A 24,752-nucleotide genomic window follows, 5' to 3' on the forward strand; every position below is an offset into this window, starting at 1 on the left:
CCCCCCGCTCTCAGGTCCGAACACATTGGTTCCGGTTCCTACTGTTAGCATATAGCACCCGGGTTCTTCTTCCGGACACGTTATTGTTGCATCAGCATCCAACCCTGCAGCACTATGGCTATGTCGACCTCAGCAGAGACAGGTACAGTCACTTATGTTTGGCTTTGTTTTACCGTGTGTGTGGACACGTTAGCTGTGAAGCCGAGAGGACGCTGAGACAGCTCGGGTTAATGTGTGTCTCTACAAAGTGTCACAGTTAATAAGCTAACATTAGCTCTTTTAGCTCCATGGAGCTGAAGCTAAAGGTAACCGGGCAGTGAATGACAGACCAAAGCCCCTTAAACTATCTGATCATTTAAAGTGTCAGCAGGTCAACAACACCTGACAGCTGCTCTGAGTGAAAACTGTCAGCTCATAGTTATTAATATTTTACATGGTGTTTGTTTGGTGTGTAAAAGAAAACTGAACCAAGCGACTGTGATGAAGTGAAAATCTGTGGACTGATGAAAATGAGTTAAAGCTCATCGTTTATCAGAGCAGCCAGAGTGTGTCATGTTTTATTATAGAAATAAAATGCAACAGGGCAAAACAGGCTGATGTGACCACAACACTGTAAACTATATATGACCCGAAATAAATAAACATATTTATTCTGTTTCAATTACTGAACTGCTGCAGCTCTAATATCGGCTGTGTCCACATCTGGGCAGATGTTATTTTAGACCTGGTTGGCTGTTGATATTTCCAGGAAACATTAATACCAATAAACATAAAAACAATAATAATAATAATAATAATAAGAGTTTATTATCTATACCTTAAATTTTTAATTTTTGTTTTTACCTTCAGTTGTGAACTTCTAATGTGACACTGAGAGGACAAAAGGACACAGAGAGTTTGTGTCATATAATCTGCAGGAGTTCAGTTTAATTTGAACTTGAGTTTATGTTAAATTATTATTAATTTTTTAAGTTAAATCCTTCATGTGTTTGTTTTTACTTTCAGTTGTGCTCAGTTGCATCATCCAGTTTGATCCGTTAACTTTCTGTTTGACAGTTTCACCTTGTGTCACTCATGTCTGCTAATATTTTATTAAAGGTTATAATACCAAAGTGTAGTAATAACAATAACAATAATAATAATAATGATAATAATAGTAATAATAATTATCGTAATAATAAAGTTCCAACATGACACTGAGAGGAGAAACATCTGTAGTCAGAGTTAAAATATGAGCCTGTCTGCTCCTTTAGGACACAGAGAGTTTGTGTCATATAATCTGCAGGAGTTAACTTTAATTTGAGTTTGAGTTTATGTTAAATTATTATTAATTTTTAAAATTAAATCCTTCATGTCTTTGATTTTACTTTCAGTTGTGCTCAGTTGCATCATCCAGTTTGATCCGTTAACTTTCTGTTTGACAGTTTCACCTTGTGTCACTCATGTCTGCAAACATTATATTTGTGGTTCAAGTACCAAAAGTCCCGACACCCTGCTGGATTTAGTTGTATCATTATTATTAGTAGTAGCAGTATTATAAGCCATAATTAGAAGAATAAGACAGCCTATGAAAACAAACTCAGTTCAGGTGAAAGAGCATTTTCTAAATACATTTTTCTGACTTCATTACTTAGTTTACGTCAGATTATGGAAACACGTTGGTGCCTGTGTAGTTCCTCCCTGTAATCTGTCAGATCATCCTGCGATTGTGAGGTGAAGAGAAAAATTAAAATTGGTCCCTGGACCGTCACCGGACTGTGGACCTGTCTGTACATGTCCACATGTCTGCTGTGAAACAATCCATTGTCCCTGTCACTCATAAAAACAAAACCTGTTACCCCCCCACTGAGGCCTAGCGGTCTCCCTAACCTCTACACCCCTGGTTCAAATCTGGTTTTTGACCTTTGTTGCATGTCTCCTCATTTTTTAAGATATTTTATTTCTAGATTTTTACACAAACAGTACAGCTACAAATCAGCCACCCCTCAGAGATGAACAAAAAAAGAACAAAACTAAATTTAAAAAAAAGCTTTCACAGGCTGTACGACCAGCAGGATGTTCTGACTGTCTCCAAAATGAGATATACATACACATATTACTCATATGTTGTTATGATGAAGCATGTACACATACATGAAAACACTTTTGCCGATTCTGGATAAATGGGACATGAGCGGTTGCCATATTTTATCAAAGCTTACAGAGCTGAGAGAAACGCATGTCTCCTTATTTTAATGAGAGTTTGATTTAAGAGCTGCCGAAGAACCACGTTCATTTCTGTTTTATGTTTTGGTGTAATTTATTCTGCGGGATCGTCCAGGCAGGACGTGTTGTCTCATCTGTCACTCTGCTCCATCCATCACTCGCAGCTTCACTTTGTTCCTTCCTGACTTTGTTTCACTGTCAGTCTCAGGATTTATTGCTTATGTGTGGATGGAGAAAGTAGATCTAAGTTTCATTCTGACTGTTTGAGTTTCACACTGAGTGTGTTTGGAAAGTTGGTCCGGTTCATTTCAGTTTCAGTCTGAGGCACTGCTGGTTTCTGGGAACAGGGTGGAGACCAGACAGGAAACACTTTGTCTCACTGTGCGTTGACAGAGAAGTGAGGTGTACTTTTTACATTATACAGTAGTTAACTTACCTTCATCATGTGTTCAAATCACATTTAGAGACATTTTCTGCTTTAGTCTCTGGTTCACGTCCTGTTTCAGGCCCTACAGTGAGAACTGTGCATCCAGCACCATGGCCAGAGGCAGCGTTAACTCTGATATGTTGCACACTGCTCTAAGATGTCTTCAGTGCTCTTAGTGTTGTCGTCAGGCATCAGATATATGGATTTATTGATATGTTTCATTTTGCAGCTGCACTTTCTCATTCTCTCTTTTTGTTCTCGGCTCCTCACCAACAAAAGAAAAGTCACAGTTATCATGTTAAAGCCCTGTTGTATTTATTTCTTGATAAGAATTAAAACAAATGTATGCCCTCAGTGTCAATTTGGTATTGAATATCGATAGTTTTCTAGGTATTGAAGTCATAAATATCAAGTATTGTGACAGCACTTGTTGCAATTTCCAACATCTGTACTGAAATAAAAATACCACCACTTCTCTGTTAACTCCACAGCACGCAAAACATCATCTGAAAATCTTCTCTGAAGTTCTAACGTGACACTGAGAGGAGAAACATCTGTAGTCAGAGTTAAAATATGAGCCTATCTGCTCTTTGGGACATCAGGAGAGTGTGTCATATAATCTGTGGGATTTCAGTTAAAGATTTTTGTCACATAATTTGAAGTGTGCCGACCTGCTGATAAACCCGGCCGGTGTCGGCTGTGGTCCCTGTTGTTGTTTCTCAGGCTCGTCGGTAATTCTCTGCGAATATTTGCCCTCTTGTTTCTGCAGCCTTTGAGTTTGGCTTCTTGCTACAGATAAATGAGGAGGCCGCGCTGGCAGCGGCCCTGAATGACTACCTAACCTCACGCAGCTACCTGGCTGGGTTCAGCCCCTCCCAGGCCGACCAGAAAGCCTTTAAGCTCCTCCGCAGGCCCCCAGATCTGCAGCATGTCCACGCTCTGCGCTGGTACAGACACATAGCCGCCCTGCAGCAGGACCTCAGCCCTCTGAGCAGCAGTGAGTAGACAGCTGAAGGCATGAACAGGCTTAGACGTGCTCACGCTCCCTCACGCACTGGCCTGGATGTTGAGGCAGGAAACATTAGGAAACTAAAGCAGCTCTAACCGGCCCCCTGCAGACACTGACATGCATGAACCCAGAATTATTTTGCATTGGAATGAATTCATTTGCAGCTTTCTTTCACCTGTGCGTGCGTGCGTGCGTGCGTGCGTGCGTGCGTGCGTGCGTGCGTGCGTGCGTGCGTGCGTGCGTGTTGCCTGTAGCTGAGCACAGGTGAGAGTTAGTTTATCACTGTTTAAACAAAGCGTCAGCACACGTGTGAGTTCTGCTACCCAAAACCTGCAGCGCTCTGCAGACACAGATGTGTGACATTTACAGGAAATCAGATACAGTGTGTGTCAGAGTTGCACTGCATGTGTTCAGAGACATTTGAACGTCCTCACTGGGAGTTTGAGCTCTGTGTGGCTTTGACAGCTGCTGCTCTCCTGGTTTTAAAGTGTGTGTTTTCACTAACTGAACATGTTCAGCTGCATTCCTTTGAGAATAAGATGATTCACGTCACACCGACTAAAGGACAAAACGAGCAGATTGTGCTGTCTGCTCCAGAGCAGTCAGAGTGAACTAACCTTAACGTACAGCTCCATCATTTCTCACATTGCAGCAGCTGTTTTACTGGAGATTAGAGCTGAGCAAATGAGCATAACTGTCCCAGCTTGAGTTCCCTGAAAATAGTCATTTCTCCTGTTCACTGACGTGTTTACTTTGGAGAAGGAGACATGTTAAAGGAATAGTTCACATCTTTTCAAATGGGGTCATATGAGGCACTTATCTACAGTCAGTGTGTTACCTACAGTAAACGTCAGTCTCTTAGTTTGGAGAAGCAGACAGGCGTACCAACACAGAAGCTCAGCGATGTCCTGCTGTGGACAGGCTGCAACAAAACATGTTTTAGACACCTAAAAAGTTAGTATCAGTGTAAGTGTACATTATATTAAGAATATTCTCAGTGATTTCCAACAGGTAAATGAAGCCGTCATATCTCTCTCTTCAAAGCCAGACTCCACTGAGAAAACCAGTGATTGTAGCATGCTGAACACAGGAGCTGCTGGTCGACTGCTGCCTCCATCAGTTTGTGTTACTGTGTGACTTTGCTGTTTTAAAGGGTTAATTCAGATTCACTAAAGTCACACAGTAACACAAACACAGTGACTGATGGAGGCAGCAGTCGACCAGCAGCTCCTGTGTTCAGAGAGGTAAAGTCACTGGTGGACTTTATGAGAGTGTAGATGGGGAACTGAAGCCTTTAACAGCTTCCCTTATCAGAAATCACTGTCTGACAGAAAGGGAAAGCAATGAAAATATCAGAGTTCCCATGGTCATGGAAAACCTGGGAAAGTCATGGAATTAGTCTGAAAGAGTGGTTCCCAACTGGTGGGTCACAGGTCCACTCTGGAAGGACCGCAGGTGACTTACAGACGTGTCAGGTTTGTAAAAGACACACTTTGTTTTGAAGTTAAATGACGGGCAACAGTATATATATTATGGGTCCTTTCCTCGTGGAAAGATTTGAAATTTTGTCCATTAAAAATATTCTAAATATAGCGTACACTCAAACTGATAATCATTTTTAAGGTGTCTAAAATATGTTTTGCTGGTGACCTCGTCCACAGCTGTCCACTGATGAGCTCTCATGGCGGTACTTCTGTCTGTTTCTCCAAACTGGAGGTCGTGCCGACTGGCATCAACCATAGATACTACACTCACTATGGATGAGTCCCTCACACACTCCAAAGGTCCAAACTCTCCCTTTAACCTCCGTGTTTGAGATGACAGAAAACATTCATCTCTACAGTTGTGCAAAACAGTCGAGGAAATATTCAGTGCTTCACTTCTGCTGTTTTCTGCACAACAAGGTCAATATTTCCTTTAAAGCTTTACAGTCAGAGCTGCTGCATTATTATTATAGTGAACTAACACTGAACTGAAAACTAAAACTAGGTGTGAACAAACATTTAGTTCACTGAAACCGTCTCAGGGCTGCTGTGACACTGCACCGACTTGGAGCGACAGAAAGTTTGTCTTGGGCGTGTCGCTACAACAACAAGACAAGACAAACGCTGATTTTTGTGCACTCTGAGCACATGTTGTCGTGCACAGATTTCTTAAATGAATGACCTTTTAGTGGCTTTGAGCACAGTTACATCAGTGTGTGGGTGTCTCCTCTGCCGTCCTTTCAATTCAATTGAATTCATCTTTCTTATAAAGCCCAATATCACAGATCACAGTTTGCCTCAGAGGCTTTACAGCAGACGGCATCCCTCTGTCCTCTGGACCCTCACAGCTGATTGTTTATTAAAAAAAATGTTAGAAACAATTCACTGACATGAAAATAAAATCTAGACATCAGAAAAAACTAAACTGAAATAAATACAAAAATTAAAATGAAATAGATTTTTAAAAAATAAACCAGAGATTCAGTAAAAACAAATTAATAACATCATTTTTAAGGTAAAACATTTTTTATTACGTTGTGATTTAAAAGCAGGATGCAGTCGGGATTATGAAGCAAATACAACTTTAATTTACGAGGTGTGCTCTGCGTCTTTTTAACTGAATTTTTATTTTTTAACAATTCAGTTTAAGGAAAATAACTTCTTGGTGAGTTCTCTTGTCGTTACTTTTCCCTTGTGTTGACATATATGGATTCATCATGTGCTCACTCTGTCACAGCCTCAGTATGACATCAATCAGTATAATAATACTTGAAATTTGCAGATACTTTTTGGTCACAGTAGAGCTGAAATATTTAGTGTTTATTAATATTAATTGATTAGTCAAATATCAGACAAGCGTCTGCAACAGTTTCTTGTTTTAGACCCTCTTCAGCTTCTCAGGTCATATTTGCAACTTTGCTTTGTTTTACTATAGTAGATTCAGCATCTTTGGGTTCTGGACTGTGGGTCAGACATTGCCGACGGCCTTTATCACTTCTTTCTGATATTTTACAGACCAAACAATCAATTGACAGTGAAAACGATCGATAGTTTCAGCCACATTTGACAGTAATGGTGAATTACTGATGCAAGGGGCAAAAATTCAGACCTGTATTAACCTTTCTTCCAGTGTTTCTCTTGTTGTGTGCAGTCGTGTGTTTCTCTATCTGTTAGACTGTGTACTGACAACGTGTGTTAAATTTAAAGCCTCTCTGTGTGAAATATTATGTGAGAATAACGTCATTCAAATCAGCATTGTTAAGTTTTCATCTGCAGAAAAACTGGACAATCCCAGTTTAAACAGTTGCAGTTCAATCCTTCACATGGAGGCTTTAAAATCTGTAAAGCATTAAAGAAGCAGGAAGTGTTTTTATGTTTTGCCTTTTTATAATGATTTTTCTGTTTTGTTCCAGCGAAGGGAAAGCGGGTTCAGCCCCCCTGGTCTCCACCAGCAGGAACAGATGTTCCCCAACTTAAACTGTACAACAGTTTGACGAGAGCGAAGGTAAGATGGAGGCAAAGGTCAGCTCCTCGTCAGCGTGTGTGTTCACTGTCTCAGGAAGAATCAACTCTTTAACAAAGACAGAGAACAGAGAAGGAGCTGATGATGTGCTTATATTTTATTCCTTAATATTCATTTTCACACCTACACCAAGGATATTATAGAATGTATATTTTATTCTTGCTCCTAGATTATTATATTTTTATATTATTTATTTGTGTGGGATGTTTTTTTTTTTTCTTTTTGTTTTTATGTCATCTCCACTATCTTCATTATCTTATTTGATTCTTTTACTCTGTACTCACAGCTCACTTGTTAATTGAGATCTTGATCTCAGCGTGACTTCCTGATTAAATAAAGTCTAGGTAGTTGTTTGAGGGGGTGTAATGGTGCAGAAACAAGACTGAGACAGAGTCACATTTAAACAAAAAGCTCCAAACTGTTTCAGCAACATGAATCCTCACTGGGACGTTCAACATTATTCAACATTCTAAGCACGAAAAATACAAGACATCTTCTTTGTAGCGTGCATCTTGTTTCCACATTAAAAGCTCATGAACACACGGAAGTGTGACGAGAACAACTTCCAGACTCAGGAAACAGGACCATCTGAGCAGCACCTGAATGCAGCATAATTCTCAGATTATTCTGTGATGAACTCGTTGATGACATTGTCGTTATTTTTATGTTTCAGGAGCCGTTTGTTCCCCAGAAAGGGAACAAGGTGACCTGGTACTGCTGCGGGCCGACAGTGTACGATGCCTCACACATGGGACACGCCAGGTAAACACGTCACAGCTAAAAGGATTCAACATGTAACTGTTTTCATTAATTTATATTCTGCTGTAATAAGATTTCCTGATTCGTCGCTCTGTTCAGGTCCTACATTTCCTTTGACATCCTGCGAAGGATCCTGAAGGACTACTTCAAATACGACGTCCTCTACTGCATGAACATCACAGACATAGATGACAAAGTGAGTCACAGACACTTTACATAAACCTGTTTATTTCACATCATTTATGTTTCTTTTCCTGTTTACAGTTTTGTCCTCAGAGATCAAATCGTCACGACTCAGACTTTCTGTCATCCTGACGTCAAAAATCTGTTTTACAGCAGCGTTTAATACAGAAGAGGAAACACTTCTCATGTTTGTGAACGTCTTTTTAAAGCCAACTGAAAGGCAAAAACATGACGGCAGGAATAAAACAAATGCGTCACACCTTCGATGTTGTCCTCATATTATCATATCATCCTCATACCTTCATTTTCACATCTGTAAAGTGTTTTTGAAGGATCACAATAAAACATCCTGGCATCAGAGATCAGGGGAAACATTTAAGATAGGATATTAAACTTTTAATTGGCTTGTAGTTATTAATACGTAGAGCTGCAACAATTAATTGTTCAGTTGTCAACTATTAATATTAAATCGCCAACAAATCCGATGATCAGGTCATTGGTTTGAGTAATTTTTTTAAAAGATAAAAGAAGTCAAAATTATCTGATTCCAGCTTCTTAAATGTGAATATTTTCTGTTTTTTCCTCTTCTGTGACGGTAAACTGAATGTCTTTGGGTCATTGGACAAAACGAGACATTTGAGGACGTCATCAGGGCATTAGGAAACACTGATAAACGTGTTTTACCATTTTCTCACATTTATCAACCAAATAACTAATCGATTAATCAAGAAAATAATCGATAAGTTGCAGCACTATTATTATCTCTGATGAACTGGGCGTTTTCAGGAGGAGGTTTTAAAGAGTCTGGGGCTTAAACAGAGCGTCTCAGACGGAGGGTGGATACAGGACAGGATGAGGAAATTAAAAAGTTATTTGAACATTTAAACATGTAAACATGTAGAATCCCAAATTACAAGTATGAACCTGAAAATGAGCAGAATCGGTCCCTTTTTAGCAGCAGTTCCATACAGAGCATCTCGTTACGTTTCCTTTCTTGTTTTGTCTTTCTGTCTCAGATCATCAAACGAGCCCGACAGAACTACCTCCTGGACCAGTACGAGGAGAAGCAGCCGCAAGCTGCTCAGATCCTGCAGGACGTCCTGAGCGCCAGAGAGGTGAGAACAAACTCTCGAGCAGTCTGAGAGACAACGACAGTCACAGCCTCAGTGATGGGGTTAAACTCTCTGTGTGTCCAAACAGCTGACAGAGGAGGAGTTAATGTACAATCAACTCTGCTTTTTATCTGACAGACTGATCTGTGCTTGGACACAAACATGTTTTGTTGCACTTATAGTGACACAAACTGTATTCACACACTCATTGTTCTCAGTAAACACATTAATTAATCTGACACTGAATGCAGAAGTCTGTCTGTATTAAGTTATTGACCTTAATGTGAAGAGGGCCACCACCCTGTGCATTGTTCAGTTTCCTTTCTGAACAGAAAGTGTAGTTAAAAAAAGAAACTCTTTTCCTGCAGCCACAACGAAACGCTAACGACCTCTGCAGCCTGTGAGTTTCCGTGTGGGTCCGTAAAGTTTATCAGATCAGATGTTTGGGAAGAGACAGGTTAACCACCGCCCGCTGTGATTGGTCAGACACTTTACCTGTGTACTGATGCATCAGACAAACAGACACGACTCTGAGTGTGAATATCTTCAAGAGAAGTTTAACAGTAAAAACACAAAATCGTAATATTGATGATTTTACAACTTTAAATCATGTGCAGACTTCTGTCTTTTTACTTACTCACTCGTGTGTGTGTGTGTGTGTGTGTGTGTGTGTGTGTGTGTGTGTGTGTGTGTGTGTGTGTGTGTGTGTGTGTGTGTGTGTGTGTGTGTGTGTGTGTGTGTGTGTGTCTCAGCCCTTCTGGGTCTACCTGGCTTCAACGACGGACCCTGATAAGAAGCAGATGCTGGAGAGGCTGGACGTTTCTGTGACCGCCGCTCTGCAGCCCCTGCAGGCAGCGATGGAGGGCAAAGCAGCAGATGAGGTCGTACAACCTCTGGCCCAGGTGAGACGGAGCACACGTGGAGTTGGCTCAGAGGGATAGTTTGGATCTTTTGAAGTGGGGTTGTATGAGGTCTATAGATGACGGTCGGCATGCTCCCTGTTTGGAGAAGCAACCACAGAAGCTGCTGTGGACGGGCGCAGCAGCAATATATATTTTAGACACTTAAATAAATAAATATCAGCTTAAATTATGACGGCTTTACCTTTTACGTCAAACAGCCTGATCAGGCTTCAGTTCCCCAGCTATGCTCTCTTCAAAGCCACAGTAATTTTAGCTCACTGAACACAGGATCTGCTGGTCGACTGCTGCCTCCATCAGTAACGTTTGGTTGTGACTATGGTGGATGTGAATTAACCCTTTCATACATCCAAAGCAACACAATAACACAAACTAACTGATGGAGGCAGCGTAGACCAGCAGCTCAAGAAGTCTGACTTTGAAGAGAGTGATGTAATGGCTCCATTTCACTGTCTGACAGAAAGGTTGTCAGGACAGAGGCGCAGTAATGTGTACCCTCTTAAGCTCCACCCTTTAATCCAAATGTGGTCACTCCTGGCTCCAAAAAAACAAGATGGTGACAGCCGAAAATTCAAACTTGAGGCTTCAAAACAGGAGTCCACAAACCAATAGGTGATGTCACAGTGGCTGTGCCCATTATTTCATACAGTCGTTAGTGCTGATGGATAAATTGATCAGTTACTGTAAAGAAAAAAAAAAGAAAAACATTTTCTGGGCTTTAATATTTTCTTTCTCTCTTCTAAGGTGCTGTTGGAGAACTCCAAGGACCTGCTGTCTGACTGGTTGGACAAGAAGTTTGGAAGTCAAGTCACAGAGAATTCAATCTTCTCCATCCTCCCGAAATACTGGGAGGGAGAGTACCATAAGGACATGGAGGCTCTGAATGTGAGTAGAAGCAACGCAAAGTGATTCACAAGGTCCCAGAAATACACAAGGAGAATCATCAGGAGAGAAACGAATTATTTTGTGCTCTGTGATGAAACAACACAGAGACTGTTCAGTGTTTCTGCCTCAGACTGAATCTAACAGCTGCATCTACAGAGAGTTTAAAAGTGTTTGGTCATGTTTTAGAGACAGCCATGTTTTTTCATCTCTGTAGCAACAGTTTGGGGTGTTTCAGGTCATGTGGTGTTCACTGTCATATTGTTGTCACTGTGCATAAATGATCTTTGTGACCTGCAGGTTCTTCCTCCAGACGTTCTCACTCGAGTCAGTGAATACGTGCCGGAGATTGTGGAGTTTGTGGAGAAGGTCATCTCGAATGGTTACGGGTGAGGAAGAGTTAACAGTTTGTATTACGCCCACAGTGTCAGTTGTTAAAGGGTAACTTTGATACCCTACTGTGTTTCTGTGTCACAGAGACTAATGGAGACAAAGATTTTTTAAATCGGTCCAGTTCTGAGGAGAGAGCGCTGCAGCCGGCAGCAACAAAACAATCTGTGATGTTAATGTCACACCGTCAGTGCACGTTCATTAAGACCACGAAGCCTTTCAGCTCTCCCAGGCTTAGAGGTGGGGAGAGGTGTTGAGAGATTGCTTCTCACGTTTACACCAGTTTTGAGGTTTTTATGTGTAAAACAGGAGGTGCAGACCCCGTCGTATGTGTAGCTGTGTAGCGCCTGACTGAGTTTTTATCATCAGTTGTTTTAAACTTTGACAAAATCTTAATCGCATGGACTCAAACCAGAGCAAGGGCTGCTGAATTTCTTGGAACAATCGACTCCTTTAACTTTACTCCGCATGGTTCCATCCCAGCTCATAACCATGGCCATAACCATGGCCATACCCTGGACTTAGTATTCACACTTGGCCTGACTGTTACCTCTCTGAATGTGGATGCTTTGGGTCTCTGACCACAGGTGTAGCATGTTCTCCACCCTGTTTCACAATGTTCCCAACCCTGAGTTACCTGTCTGTTACTCCTGCTTTGTAAATTAATCCACTGCAAGTCATTTTAAAGATGCTTCCACTGCCTCCTCTCTTTTAAATACTGTAATTGGCCGTCCCCTTCACTTGAGCACAGAACAACTAATCACAGAGTTTAATTCAATTTGTGGAGACATTTTGGACTCTGTTGCCCCTCTGACACTCAGAACACCTCGCACTGTAAGTCAGCTATGGCTGAATAGTCAGACCTGTGCTCTCAGGAAACTACATCGAGAGGCAGAACGTAAATGGAAAAAAGACAGACTTCAAGTCTCACTTGAGGTCCTGAGAGGCACCGTGGCAAACTATCAGCAATCTGTTAGTTAATAAAACACTTTCAGTGGACGAACATTCCCAGCAAGCATTTTTTGGTTTAAAAAACCTCTAATAGGGGCGTCGGTTGCTTGGTGGTAGAGCAGGCGCCCCATGTACAAGGCTGTTGCCGCAGCGGCCCGGGTTCGAATCCAGCCTGGGGCCCTTTGCTGCATGTCACTCCCTCTCTCTCTCCCCCTTTCACACTTGTNGCTAGACTAAATCGGAGCTAAATATAGCCAATACGTTTAAATCACGACTATTGCTTGCTGGGTTGTCTGTGTGAACATGCTCTGAGTGGTTACTGCAGACTGTTTCACTGCTGCCAGCTGCTGCGCTCTCTCTCAGTGCTGCAACAATTTCAAGCTTGTTGCTCCCATCAGTCACTTAGAAACTAAAACATGGAAAAAAGGTCCAGGTTGAAAAATACTGAAGTTAAGCTTTAAATGAACAGTTTTAATTATTATTTTTTTCTGATGTTTTCAGGTATGAATCAAACGGTTCTGTGTACTTTAACACTGCAAAGTTTGACACCAGTCCACAGCACTCGTACGCCAAACTGGTGCCAGAGGCGGTCGGAGATCAGAAGGCTTTACAAGAGGGAGAAGGTAGAGTGTTTGCACATTTTAACCAACGGAGCTTTTTTCTTTTTTAATGTTTCGTTACGTAGGATTTTGGCTCAAGTTTTTGTTTCTAGAAAATATAAGTCCGTGGGGTCTTTTTGATCCGACTACTAAGAGTCAGAAATATTTCAATCTAGCACACAGAGGTTTTAACATGTGGCTGAACTGTATTAGTGTTTTTATATGCGGGTTGCTGTCGTCATGTCGGTCTTCTGTGTGTGTCGTGTGGCCCTGCAGGAGACCTGAGCATCTCTGCTGACAGGTTAAGTGAGAAAAAGTCCCCCAATGACTTCGCCTTGTGGAAAGCCTCCAAGCCTGGAGAGCCTTCATGGGACTCTCCATGGGGAAAGGTGAGAGGTCACTCTGAGTGTTGGTGTGTTGTTGAACTGACAGATGGAGGTTTGATCCAGAAAGTAGAAACAGGAACCTTCTGTTGTGACTGATGCAGCATTGATTTCCCTTCTTTTGAATGCTGTGAACAGGGAAGGCCGGGCTGGCACATCGAATGTTCGGCCATGGCCGGCTCGATCCTGGGAGCGTCCATGGACATCCACGGTGGGGGGGTCGACCTTCGATTCCCCCATCACGACAACGAGTTGGCTCAGTCTGAGGTACTAAAGCAAAGTCTTTCTTTGTCTGTTATTGGAAATATTTGCTCCTGTTTGTCTCTGCAGAACATTAACTGGCCGAGCTGAGATGATTAAAGATGATGAATTGTTTCCAGTCAAAGAGAAAGTAAAGGACCATTATCGTTTTTTTTCCCTGACAGGCTTTCTTTGAGAACGACCACTGGGTCAGATACTTCCTGCACACCGGACACCTGACCATCGCCGGCTGCAAGATGTCCAAATCTCTGAAGAACTTCATCACTATTAAAGACGCTCTGGCAAAGAACACAGGTGAGTCATCACACCTGTTTCATTATGATCGAAGCAGCAAGTCAGGCCTCTTTTAATATTATTTTTATCTGTTCACAGAAATAATCCACTCAGAGAAGTTTAAAGTTTTACCAAAAATCTGGAGTTTTTTTTAAGCATCAGCGTATTTAACCAGTATATTCTGACACACAGCCTCCCTCCAGCAGGATGAGTCCACGTCTGCTGCTCCAAAACTGTATCTCTTTAACGCATATTCAAAGTTTAGCAGCAGAAATCAGCATTGCTTTACAGACATATGCAACACGTGTCAACCTGTGTGTGGACAAGTGTTGCAAATCGCAAACACTAAACACAGTGTGCATGGATTTCTGTGCATAAGTGTACAAGTCTAATGTCACTGTGTCACTGTGACGTCCATATCAAACCAAGTAAACTTAAAAAAACACATCAACAGTTCAGCATCAGGTCTTATTTAGCAGCACTTAATGAAAATCAGATCGTCTGTAGTCTCATTAAATACTTTGTTGAACTGAAAAGGTTGTGGTGGTGCAACATGTGGCGTCCGAAATATCTCCTGTGTGTGTCGGAGCTTCATGTGGACGTTGATAGAACCATGTGGTAGAAGACAGCAGCCAGTTTCACATCACAGTGTCTCACACATCATCGATCGATGATTTAATCCAAACACAGAGGGATCAGATTATCATCAGAGTGTTTTGTTACTGAATCCGATCCATAAAAGATTCTCTTGTCGTCGTCCTGCAGCTCGTCAGCTCCGTCTGGCCTTCCTGATGCATTCCTGGAAAGACACCCTGGACTACTCTTCCAACACGATGGAGTCTGCCGTTCAGTATGAGAAGTTAATGAACGTAGGTGACGATGTGACCAACAGGCCTTTTAGTTTAGAGGATGGTGTAAATGTTTTACTGATGTGCTGTTTGTGCCTTTTTATCAACCAGGAGTTCTTCCTGAACGTGAAAGACATCATGAGAGCTCCAACTGACATCACCGGGCGCTTTGAGAAGTGGGAGGCAGCAGAGGTGGAGCTCAACGACAGGTGAGACAGTGAAAACACAAGCTGGAGACATCTGAGGGTCTTAAAACAGACAAGTTCTTCAGACGCGTTTGTTTTTAATTAAAAAAAAGACCTGTAATAAAAACCTGTATTTATGGAGAACTTTTCAAAAACAACGTGCTGTAAGAAGGCAACAAAATAAAACAGACAAGTCATGAAACCAACAGGTCGTTAAAAGAAAAGCTTTCAGTCGATCAGACCTTCATCAGACGGAACGTGAGCCCATAATGGACAGACTGGTTAAAGTAACCAACCCCAGTCTAATCATTGGCAGGATGCAACACACCTGTGCACATCCCTGGTGGCTGAAGCTCCACCTCCTGGGAGTTGTAGTCTTTTCAGATGGCAAACTTTTCCTACTAGTCTGGACTTATTGGCTGAATCCAAACGTCCAGACTTCAATGCAACTTGGAGACTTTGCAGGTGCGTTCCCGGGAAGTCTGGGAGTGTTGTCCAAGTCTACACTTCATCCAGTCCACAGGGGGCTCAGGTGGACTTTCTGCAGACCTAAGCAGACTTCACTGATTTGATAACCCTGATAAAAGTGTTTAAGAAGGGACTCCACCCTCTGGTCCACACTTCTGGCTCCAAAAATCCACGATGGTGACGGTGAAAATGCCCAACTTCAAAATGATATTAGAAAAACCAACGGGTGATGTCACAGTAGCTGCGTCCATTGTATTATACAGTCTATAAATGAGACACATATTCTGAAGGTGCTGTTTACATGTCTTAAAGAACGCTCCTAAAACCTGGAAAGTATGAACATATCCCATGTGTCATCTGAAAATGCTTCAGAATATTAAACAGAATATGTTGTTTACATGACCCTGATCTAATTCACAATATTGTCATACTGGGGATAATATCAGTGTGCATGTGATCGTAGTCGCTGTCTGGAGACTCATCCGAACTCTACCTTTGATCCAGTAAGAAAAACTAGCAGCTGAATGGTTTCTTGTGTCGTCCAGTTTCTACGACAGGAAGGCAGCCGTCCACGAGGCGCTGTGTGACAACGTGGACACTCGCACCGCCATGGAGGAGATGAGAGTGCTCGTCAGCCAGAGCAACACCTACATCGCCGGCAGGAAGGCCGCCAAGCTGAGGCCCAACCGCATGCTGGTGGAGAGTATCGCTGTGTATCTGACCAACATGATGAAGGTGAGGACGGTTCGACTGCTGTCATCATCACGCTGATCGTCACAGACGAATCTGTGTTTCACAGAGCAAGTTTACACTAAATCAGTGAATTGAGGGAAAGTACTGTTACACTGACCTCTGTGGGTGGAGACGTTCAAGCACTTCTTTCTACACCACACACGTTTACCTGTGACCACGCCCAAAAGCCTTTACATCTTTTAAGTCATCACTGCCATGGGTCTGGAAAGTGCTTGGAGTAAAGAAAACACAGAACTTGAAAGCCCTTGGATTTTAAAGAGGTCCTTAAAAGTGCTTGTTATGTTGAAACTATTAGATACACAAACAAAGTAAACAAATCACAAGCGTAAACAATAATACAAATAAAATGGCTGTAAGCAGCGTTCCAGGGGTTCAAGCCAGCGTGGACTGAAGTTGAAAGCTTCGCAGGGTCGAGACCATCGACACTTTATTTTCTGATTTATAGTCTGTAGCACACACTGGCTCAGTGAGCGTGACAACTCCACACAAAAGACTTAGTTAAAACAAGCAGAATTTATTAAACTTAAATGAACAAATAACAAACGGAGCGTGTCGGTCAGTAAGCCATGCATGGGTGTGTGTCAGGTGAGCTGTGGAGGTGTTGAAGGTGCAAACCAAAAGCAATCATGACAGGTGGATGTTTGCTGCAGGAAGGGAGAGAGCAGGGGAAGCTCTTGTAGCCTGGAAGCCCAGGTGAGCTCAATCAAGGTAACGACCCTCTCATGTCAGCCAGCTGCAGACAGTGGGCGGGGCTTCACAGGAGTTCAGGAAAGTGAGTATCAAGCAGTGAGGTAGGGTCAGCAGGAGATGGTGAAACCCCCGACCCCAAAGCAACATCAAAATGTTGCTGTCAGGCCCAGGTGAGCTTCATCAAGGTGACGACCCTCTCATGTCAGCCAGCTGCAGACAGTGGGCGGGGCGTCTCATCTGATTGTGTTGTGCCACACCCACTTGCATGTGTAGCGCCCCCTAGTGGTCGACTTCAGAGAAACTTTCAGGGTATGTTTAAGTTACTTACCCAGACATTTCAATTCAAGGTTCATGATGACTGACCAACTGTTGGGGAGTTGGGTCTATTTATGTGCAGAGCCACGCCCCTTTTAAAGATCATTGATCAATATCTTCAAAACGCAGCGCTATCAACAAGCTTCTGATAACTGTTGATAACCATTCACCAATCCATCCATTTTCAACCGCATATCCGGGGCCAGGTCTCGGGGGCAGCAGGCAAAGCAAAGCACCCCAGACGTCCCTCTCCTCAGCAACGCTTCCCAGCTCCTCCTAGAGGGCCCCAAGGTGTTCCCAGACCAGATGAGATATATCATCCCCCCAGTGTTTTCTGGGTCTGCCCCGGGGCCTCCTACCAGCTGGACGTGTTAACCTCGCTCCAAATATGATCCACAGAACATTTGGTACTAATCAGATCTACAGTCAGGAGGGGTCAGAAATGTGTTTTTCAACAAAATTCAAAATGGCAGAATATCTAGTCCTTGTGTGTTTTTCAAAGAGCGCACAACTGGTGGACTCGTGCGTCAGATTTCAAGTGAATCTGACTTATGGTGTGAGGGGCGTGGCCTTTACTACATCTAATTTTGGGGCCTTAATTCCAGCGCCACCGTCAGGCCGTCTGGTGTGCAGCATTTGCACACAGCTTCCAATCATTGGTGAAAATTTGTGTGTACATGATTTCCTGCTGTGTGTTACATCAGCAGTGACATGAATCTGTTGTCATTTAGATATTTGGTGCCATTGAAGGATCGGAGCCCATCGGGTTCCCAGTCGGAGGACAAACTCAGAACATCGATGTGAGTAAAGAGACACTTCTCTCTGTTTCTGTTGTTTATGGAAATGTGATTATTGTTTCAGGATTATCACCAGACATGTACTGCTCATGAATACATTTCTAAGAAATCAATAATCAAAATATCTTGTGTCAACATGTTCGTCCTCTCACTAACGTCCCACTGTGAGAGATTCTGTGTCTCTGTTTGTCCCAACAAACCAAACCCTGACAGCCTGCCGCTGCCTCGCCCAGCTGCCACTCAATGACTAAACGTCTGTCGTTTCAGTTCTAGAAAAAGGTTTTATGCCTTAGTTGATTAAAATCTTGTTTTGTTGTGTTTGCCAGCTGGAGAGCATGGTGATGCCGTACCTCTCAGTGTTGTCAGACTTCAGAGAGGGAGTCCGAAAAATTGCCCGGGAGCAGAAAGGTAAGAATGTTTTACATGTGAGTGTCTGAACGTCTGTTCTCCTTTAGTCTCTGCTCAGAACATCATGTCAGTGTCGAATCAGAGAAGGTGGAAACGTCTCTTTTTACCTTCAGAGTTTTAATTAGTCCTTTGTTAAACTCATGCAGTGATGGAGCTGCTGCAGCTGTGTGATGTCATCCGTGACGATACGTTACCGGAGCTGGGGGTCCGACTGGAAGATCATGAAGGTAACACAACTTCAATATTCTGTCTTCATCAGTTTTCAAAGAAAATATATTGGCTTTGACTTTTTATGCACAATAAGCATGAGTGGGTCATTTTGTAAAAAATAAGTGACTCCAAAACTTGATTTAAAAAGGTTTAAAAATGAGGATCAACACAGAAACACTTTCTCTTTTTGTAAAAACGTAATGATGTAAAGTCTCTGGTTAATGAAACAGTGACTGTGTTGCAGGTCTGCCCACTGTGGTGAAACTGGTGGACAAGGAGACATTACTGAAGGAGCGAGAGGAGAAGAAACAGGTACGGAAGCACAGAGAGTTGTTGACTAGAGATGATGCACCATCTCATGGTGGTCACTTCCTGTCAACGTTACAGATCAGAAGCACAGAGAGTTGTTGACTAGAGATGATACGCCGTCTCACAGTTTCAGTGACTTCGGTTAAAGTTCTGTTTTCTCTGTCCCAGATGGAAGAAGAGAAGAAGAGGAAGAAGGAAGAAGCTGCGAAGAAGAAACAGGAACAAGAGGTCCCTCAGTTTGTTCCATACAGAGACGTTTTGTTCCTCTGATATCAAACCTCTTCATCACTCGTCTCGTCTGTTTCTGTTTCAGATGGCCAAACTGGCGAAGATGAAGGTCCCTCCAAGTGAAATGTTCCTCACGGAAACCGACAAGTATTCCAAATTCGACGAAACGGTAAAACCCTCGCCTACTTTTCACTCATGATAATCACGCTGCTTTTTTCCAAGTAAAGAATTCTTATAGTTTGATGAAGGAGAATTTAAACATTCACACCTCCATCAAACAGATTTGAATCAAACGAGCCGCTGCTTTACACTGTGATGACGTCATGGATTTTAAATCACTTTTCTCGGCTTCAGGAAAGTTTTATAAATATTATGGCTCAAAAATTCAGAATAGAAAGAGTCACAATTGACCTTGTTTGCAGTTGGAGGTGTCAACACTTTCACATACATCTCTTATAATAGTGGCCCACAGGGAAAATGCTTTTTGGGTTGTTGCATTACCACCAGTGGCCACTGGGAAAAATCAGTTGCAAGGTGGAGCAGCTTTCCTGGGAGCCTGCACCCGACTGAAGACTCTGCTCCGCCAGCTGTTTCTGGTCCTTATATCCTCCTGAGACCCTGCGTCCTCATATGAAGACATCACACTTTGGGTTTGCTGCACCTTAGACTTTATTCTGTTTAACTCAGACCTGTTGTCCTTGTTCAGGGACACTTTTTGTGCCATCTAGTGGCAGCAAGAGCACAGTACACCAATCCATGTAAAACCAAGATGACAGCCATCTCGGCCAAGTCAGTCTGCAGCTGATCTCAGGACAGAGGTGGACAAGGTCCAAAACCTGATCACATGTTGTGGTAGAAACCTGTTTATTTATGAGTAATTACATTTTGAGTTTAATACGGCAACAAATTTGACCAATTTTAGTGACAGAAACAAGATAAGACGCTGTCAATCAGGAAGCACTCATCTGAGGACATTAGGACATTTATCATCATCTCATAACATGAGCAGTTTTATACTTTATTGCACACTTGTGAATATTAAAATTAAAGCCATCGTCCTGTATAAGGCCATCGCTTTGTTGTTGTTTTTGCAAACACTACTTCCTGTTCAACACATTAGGTCCGTCTGACCAAATTAAAAAATGCTCACCAAACAAAAGCTGAGGTCTCAGGAGGATGTTCACATCGTGGCAGCAGATGAAACACATTGATGAGAGTTTGATTTTGCTGATTATCTGTAGGTCGTGTTCTGTTTGTGCTGCAGCGAGATGGAAACTGATCAGAGTGATGTTAAGATTTGCTTCTTCTTTCACAGGGTTTCCCCACTCACGATGTGGAAGGGAAGGAGCTGAGCAAAGGACAAGCCAAGAAGCTGCGCAAACTCTACGAGACCCAGGAGAAACTTCACAACGAGTATCTGCAGATGAACCAGAACGGAAACTGAGTGTCTTTACAAACTGTCCGAGCCATCCACCTTACACAGAACATAGAGAATAAATGTCAAGGCCAGAGATGCTGAGTCAGCCTTTGTCTCCTCTTTATCTGTTTCGGACCAGAAAACAACTTTTTTTTTTCTCAGTTAATTTCAGAATGACGGTTAAAATCTTCGTAACCAAAGTCCACATATCGTTTATCAAAGTGAGGATGATGAAGTCGAGAGGAGCACGAGTGAAGGAGACTTCCTCCTTGTTCTGTTTCTCCACAATAGTTTTATGATGAGACTCCAGATGTTTTATAGATGTTTAACTGCAACTCTGTAGCACTGCCAGTCGGTTAAAAGAGTACATTTATTTCTTACTGTGTGTTTTAAACTTACTACGAGTTAAAGGCGTCATGTAGGATAAACCTCCAGTCTGCACAGACAGGTGACACGTTAAAGGAAAAAACAATACTTAGACGTTCCAACACGGAACAGCTCCAGAGCTTCATGTCTCTAAACTCTGCTGGAGGGATGAACGTCGATCTCCTAAAACATGTTTCCACATTTAGCATTTGATTTACAAAACCTCCGACAGGTGCTGAGTCTCGTTTGAAGGCTCCAACAATGATTCTCAACATTTTCATACTCATTATAAAAGCCCTCAGTGTTTGAACACATCTGCATTCCTTATGTTTCCTCGTTTATTCTGATTTTTCCTTCATCTGTCGCCTGTCTGTAGCTGTGTGTAGAGATTTTAATTGGCTGAAGGTGTTCGAGCTGCAACTAATTGTGTTTTTATTATCAATTAATTTGGCAATTATTTTCTCGGTTTGATTAAAAACATAAAAAATTCACGTTGTTATATAATTTCCCAAAACCAAAAAGTATATATATATTATTAGTTTGTTAGTTTCAGTCCTTGTTAACAATTTTCCAAAAGTCATGCACATTGTAAAGAACAAGTAACATCCAGGGATTCAATTAAAAAAGGAAAAAATGCAGAAAATAAAATAATAATATAACTGAAGCTTATTATCCAAATCCTTTCTACTCAGCATATTCTCATAATTAACTCATTTACTGTTCGACTGAAGTTATACAAAAAAAACTCCAAACATATTCAGTTTACTGTCGCGTATTATCGGAGAAGCTGAACCAGCAAATATTCGGCACCTTTGCCTGAAAAATTACTCAAACAGTTCACCAATTTTGGAAATAGTTGCAGATTAATTGTTTGTCGATCAGTCAGTGGACTAACTGTTGCAGCTCCAGAACACAGGTTTGGGCTAGTATTGAATCTGTCACCACAGTTTTTGTGGAGTTGACATTTTTGTGATTTTTTTTTCTCTGTCTCTTTATACAACCATTTAAATTTGCCACTGAAAAAATATAAATAAAAAAATATAAACCTTTTATTTGAAAAAAAAAAAAAAAAAAGCTTTTAGTTCAGTTATCTTTCATTTTTATGGACTCTCACAAAATGCAAATCGGTATCAGCTGATATGAGCAGAAAAATAACAGGTGATTGTAATTAAACAAATTTGCTGCCGCTTGATGCAGAAATAAAAATAACCCAGTCACTAGAATAAATATCAGCATTGTGCGTTTCTGCAAACCACATGTACGTATGTATACATTATTATGTAGCACAGGGACGTGAAACATTTGAGCAGTGGTTCCTAACTAGTCCGGATTTCTCTTTTGTCATTCGTTTTAGGTCCACGCAGTTTAATATATTCAGCGTCATACTTCAGAAGCAAGTTGAACAATGCGTTGCAGAGGCTTTTCCACCCCGACCAGAACACAGCTCTCTGATGTAACAATGAATATTGACTGTGACCATGTTTGAAGATATTAAACACTGTGCAGAATATTGCCAATCAGCAGCTTCAGTTCAAAAGAATTTGTATCAGGAAATGTTTGGATAAATGCACGTGTCATGACAGAGAGGAGCAACGTGGAAAAACTGAGACACACTGTTGAGTTTGCACTTAATTTTCTTAAGACGTCTCAGGCTGTTCATCTGTTTTGTAAAAGGATGAACGTCGACAGAATGTACTTTAATTCTTTACACAAAAAAGGGAACATATTGGAGCTGATGTTACCTTTAGGTTACTGTGCGATTGTTTCAATGGTCCAAGCCATCTGAAATCAAATCGTTGGTGTTTGTGGCCCATGAGCTAAAATAAGTTTGACCCCCCTGATGTAGCGAGTGTGTTGAAACTTTACATCTCAGCAACACTCTGGTCAACGTGTGGTAACGTTCAGGCAAAAACATAACCTCAGGATGTGGTTAAAAGATGCTGATTTGGCTTAAAATACCTGCTTCTGGTGGCACAACCTCTCCTGGAGAAACTACAACAGGTCGCTAATAAACACCCACGTTTGGTGACTAAAAAGTAGCCGGACACGCAGCAATGAATCACAAGTGCTTCTCTTGTTTGTCGGTCTGCAGCTCGTCAGGCATCTCTGAGCTGTCACACCATCCACCCTCCACCTCCTCATGACACAGTCAGCTCATACACCACATCACTTAAGAGATATGTATGAGACGTACAGATGTATTAGTGCTCTGCAGAAACGTACAACGCCACATTTTCCTCTGGTGACCAAACTGTTAAAGACCATCAGTGAATCTTTGGCTAAACTTGATGATGATTCCTTCACACTCAGATCTACCTGACAAATACTGAACGAGCTGTCATATACTTTTCTGTATCACTGATATTTGATATTTACCAGCTACTGTATAAGAGATTCTCTGTACCTCAAAGATTTTAGGTTTTTTATTTCCAGTGTTTTTTGGTTCATTCATTGTTTGAGTTCCATGATCTGTTCGTTTACCAGTTGTGCACAGTTTTTGAGGACACAGCTGTTGATGTTCTGAAAAGACCAAAACCAACAGTGTCAGTTTGTCTCTCGACACTCTGACTCCTCGACTGTGTCACTGTCACTCAGCCTCAAACCCATCAATTCCTACTCACTGAAATATTTAGAAACAGTTCACAAATATATCGTCTCATTCACATTTGTTGGGGACTATTTTCAGCAGCGGATGAATCCACATTTGGTGCTTTAGTGAGTCTGTCAGTTTGTAGGATCAGCTCTCGTTGGTTTCGATCTTTTCATTGAATTTATTAACAACAGTAAAAATACATAATGTCACTAGATTTATCTTTTAACTCTGTGCAGCTGTTTTTATCATCGTCCTGGCCTCGAGCGAAACCACACGAAGAGGAACTTTTTATTATCCAGCCGTCCAGTAGGCTCCTGTGTTTTGTACTGTTTGTGTGATGCAGTTTCATGGTCATGTGAAGGCGCAGCAGAGAAGATGCTCAAATAAAAAAGAGACCGTAAATGCTACTGATTTCCTTTTAATAAATAAAATTGGTCATTGTAAACTCTTGAGTTGTCAGACATGTCGACTTTTGTCCTGAACCACCTGTGATGTCATTAGTGCAGCGGCTTGAATAACATCTCTGTAAAAAAGAAATGAGATCAATTTATTTTAAAGTTCTGTGAGTCTCTGGTCCAAATTTAAGGAGTAGATTTTCAGCCTGGTGACTTTACTGCCCAATCTTAAAGGGTAACGTATGTATTTTAGTGTCTAAGTGACTAATGAGAAGGGCATTTATTTAAATTGGTCCAGTACTGAGAGAGAGCGCTGCAGCTGCAAATCAGGCCCTGGATAAGAGGATGAAGATGAAGATGAATGGAAGGCTCAGATTGTTATTCTGAGTGTCTGACAGCATTATGAAAGGATCCCTACAGAGACAGAGCTTTGTGTTAAAGAGTCAGATCCTTTTTGTTTAACCAGAAACAGTCCTGAAATCACCATCACCAAACCCACCAGCCTCCATTTAAATAACCAGTCAGTTAGTTGTTAGTGTGTATAGAGGCAGCATGTTGTCACAGCTAACTGGTGAATTAAGGGTTCATTTAAACCAAACCGGAGCTGGTGACTGTTGGAACAGGTGAAAGATGAACCAAGATGGTTTCTGTGAGTTTTATTTTGTTTCAGTTGACTTTAAATGAAGTGTGTTTTATGATGATAAAATGACTGTTTATTTAAATGGAGTCTGGTGGGTTTGGTGACGGTGAGGAAGCAGTAAGTTTGTGCTGAGGCTGTGCAATTTTAATATTACTGATTTATGTTATATATTCCTAAACATGAAAACATGAAATGGTGTTAATAATGAATAAGTAAAAATATATTTTAAAAAAACACAACTCCTAAAAATGTATTTTATTTGTAATGAT

At 41.7% G+C, this 24,752-nt stretch overlaps 1 protein-coding gene across 2 annotated transcripts; it reads left to right on the forward strand.

The window, feature by feature from the left end:
* The first annotated feature begins 9 nt into the window (after positions 1–9).
* On the forward strand, positions 10–20,583 carry cars1 (cysteinyl-tRNA synthetase 1). 2 transcript variants are annotated; one of them, XM_050040395.1, is made up of 23 exons: positions 39–142; positions 3,402–3,629; positions 7,039–7,130; positions 7,822–7,910; positions 8,007–8,103; positions 9,107–9,205; positions 9,955–10,104; positions 10,867–11,007; positions 11,305–11,393; positions 12,847–12,968; positions 13,221–13,333; positions 13,466–13,594; positions 13,753–13,882; positions 14,627–14,730; positions 14,821–14,918; positions 15,908–16,097; positions 17,852–17,920; positions 18,244–18,325; positions 18,472–18,552; positions 18,780–18,847; positions 19,013–19,072; positions 19,158–19,241; positions 20,388–20,583. In XM_050040395.1, exons 1-23 carry the CDS (start codon positions 115–117, stop codon positions 20,514–20,516), a joined length of 2,472 nt encoding a protein of 823 aa, XP_049896352.1. In that variant the 5' UTR covers positions 39–114; the 3' UTR covers positions 20,517–20,583. The 2 variants fall into 2 exon arrangements, with proteins under 2 accessions (XP_049896437.1, XP_049896352.1); XM_050040480.1 differs by lacking the exon at positions 3,402–3,629 and having other exon boundaries at positions 10–142.
* Positions 20,584–24,752: the final 4,169 nt, after the last annotated feature.

Source organism: Epinephelus moara, chromosome 1 (genome assembly GCF_006386435.1).
Source record: "Epinephelus moara isolate mb chromosome 1, YSFRI_EMoa_1.0, whole genome shotgun sequence".
Lineage (NCBI taxonomy): Eukaryota > Metazoa > Chordata > Actinopteri > Perciformes > Serranidae > Epinephelus > Epinephelus moara.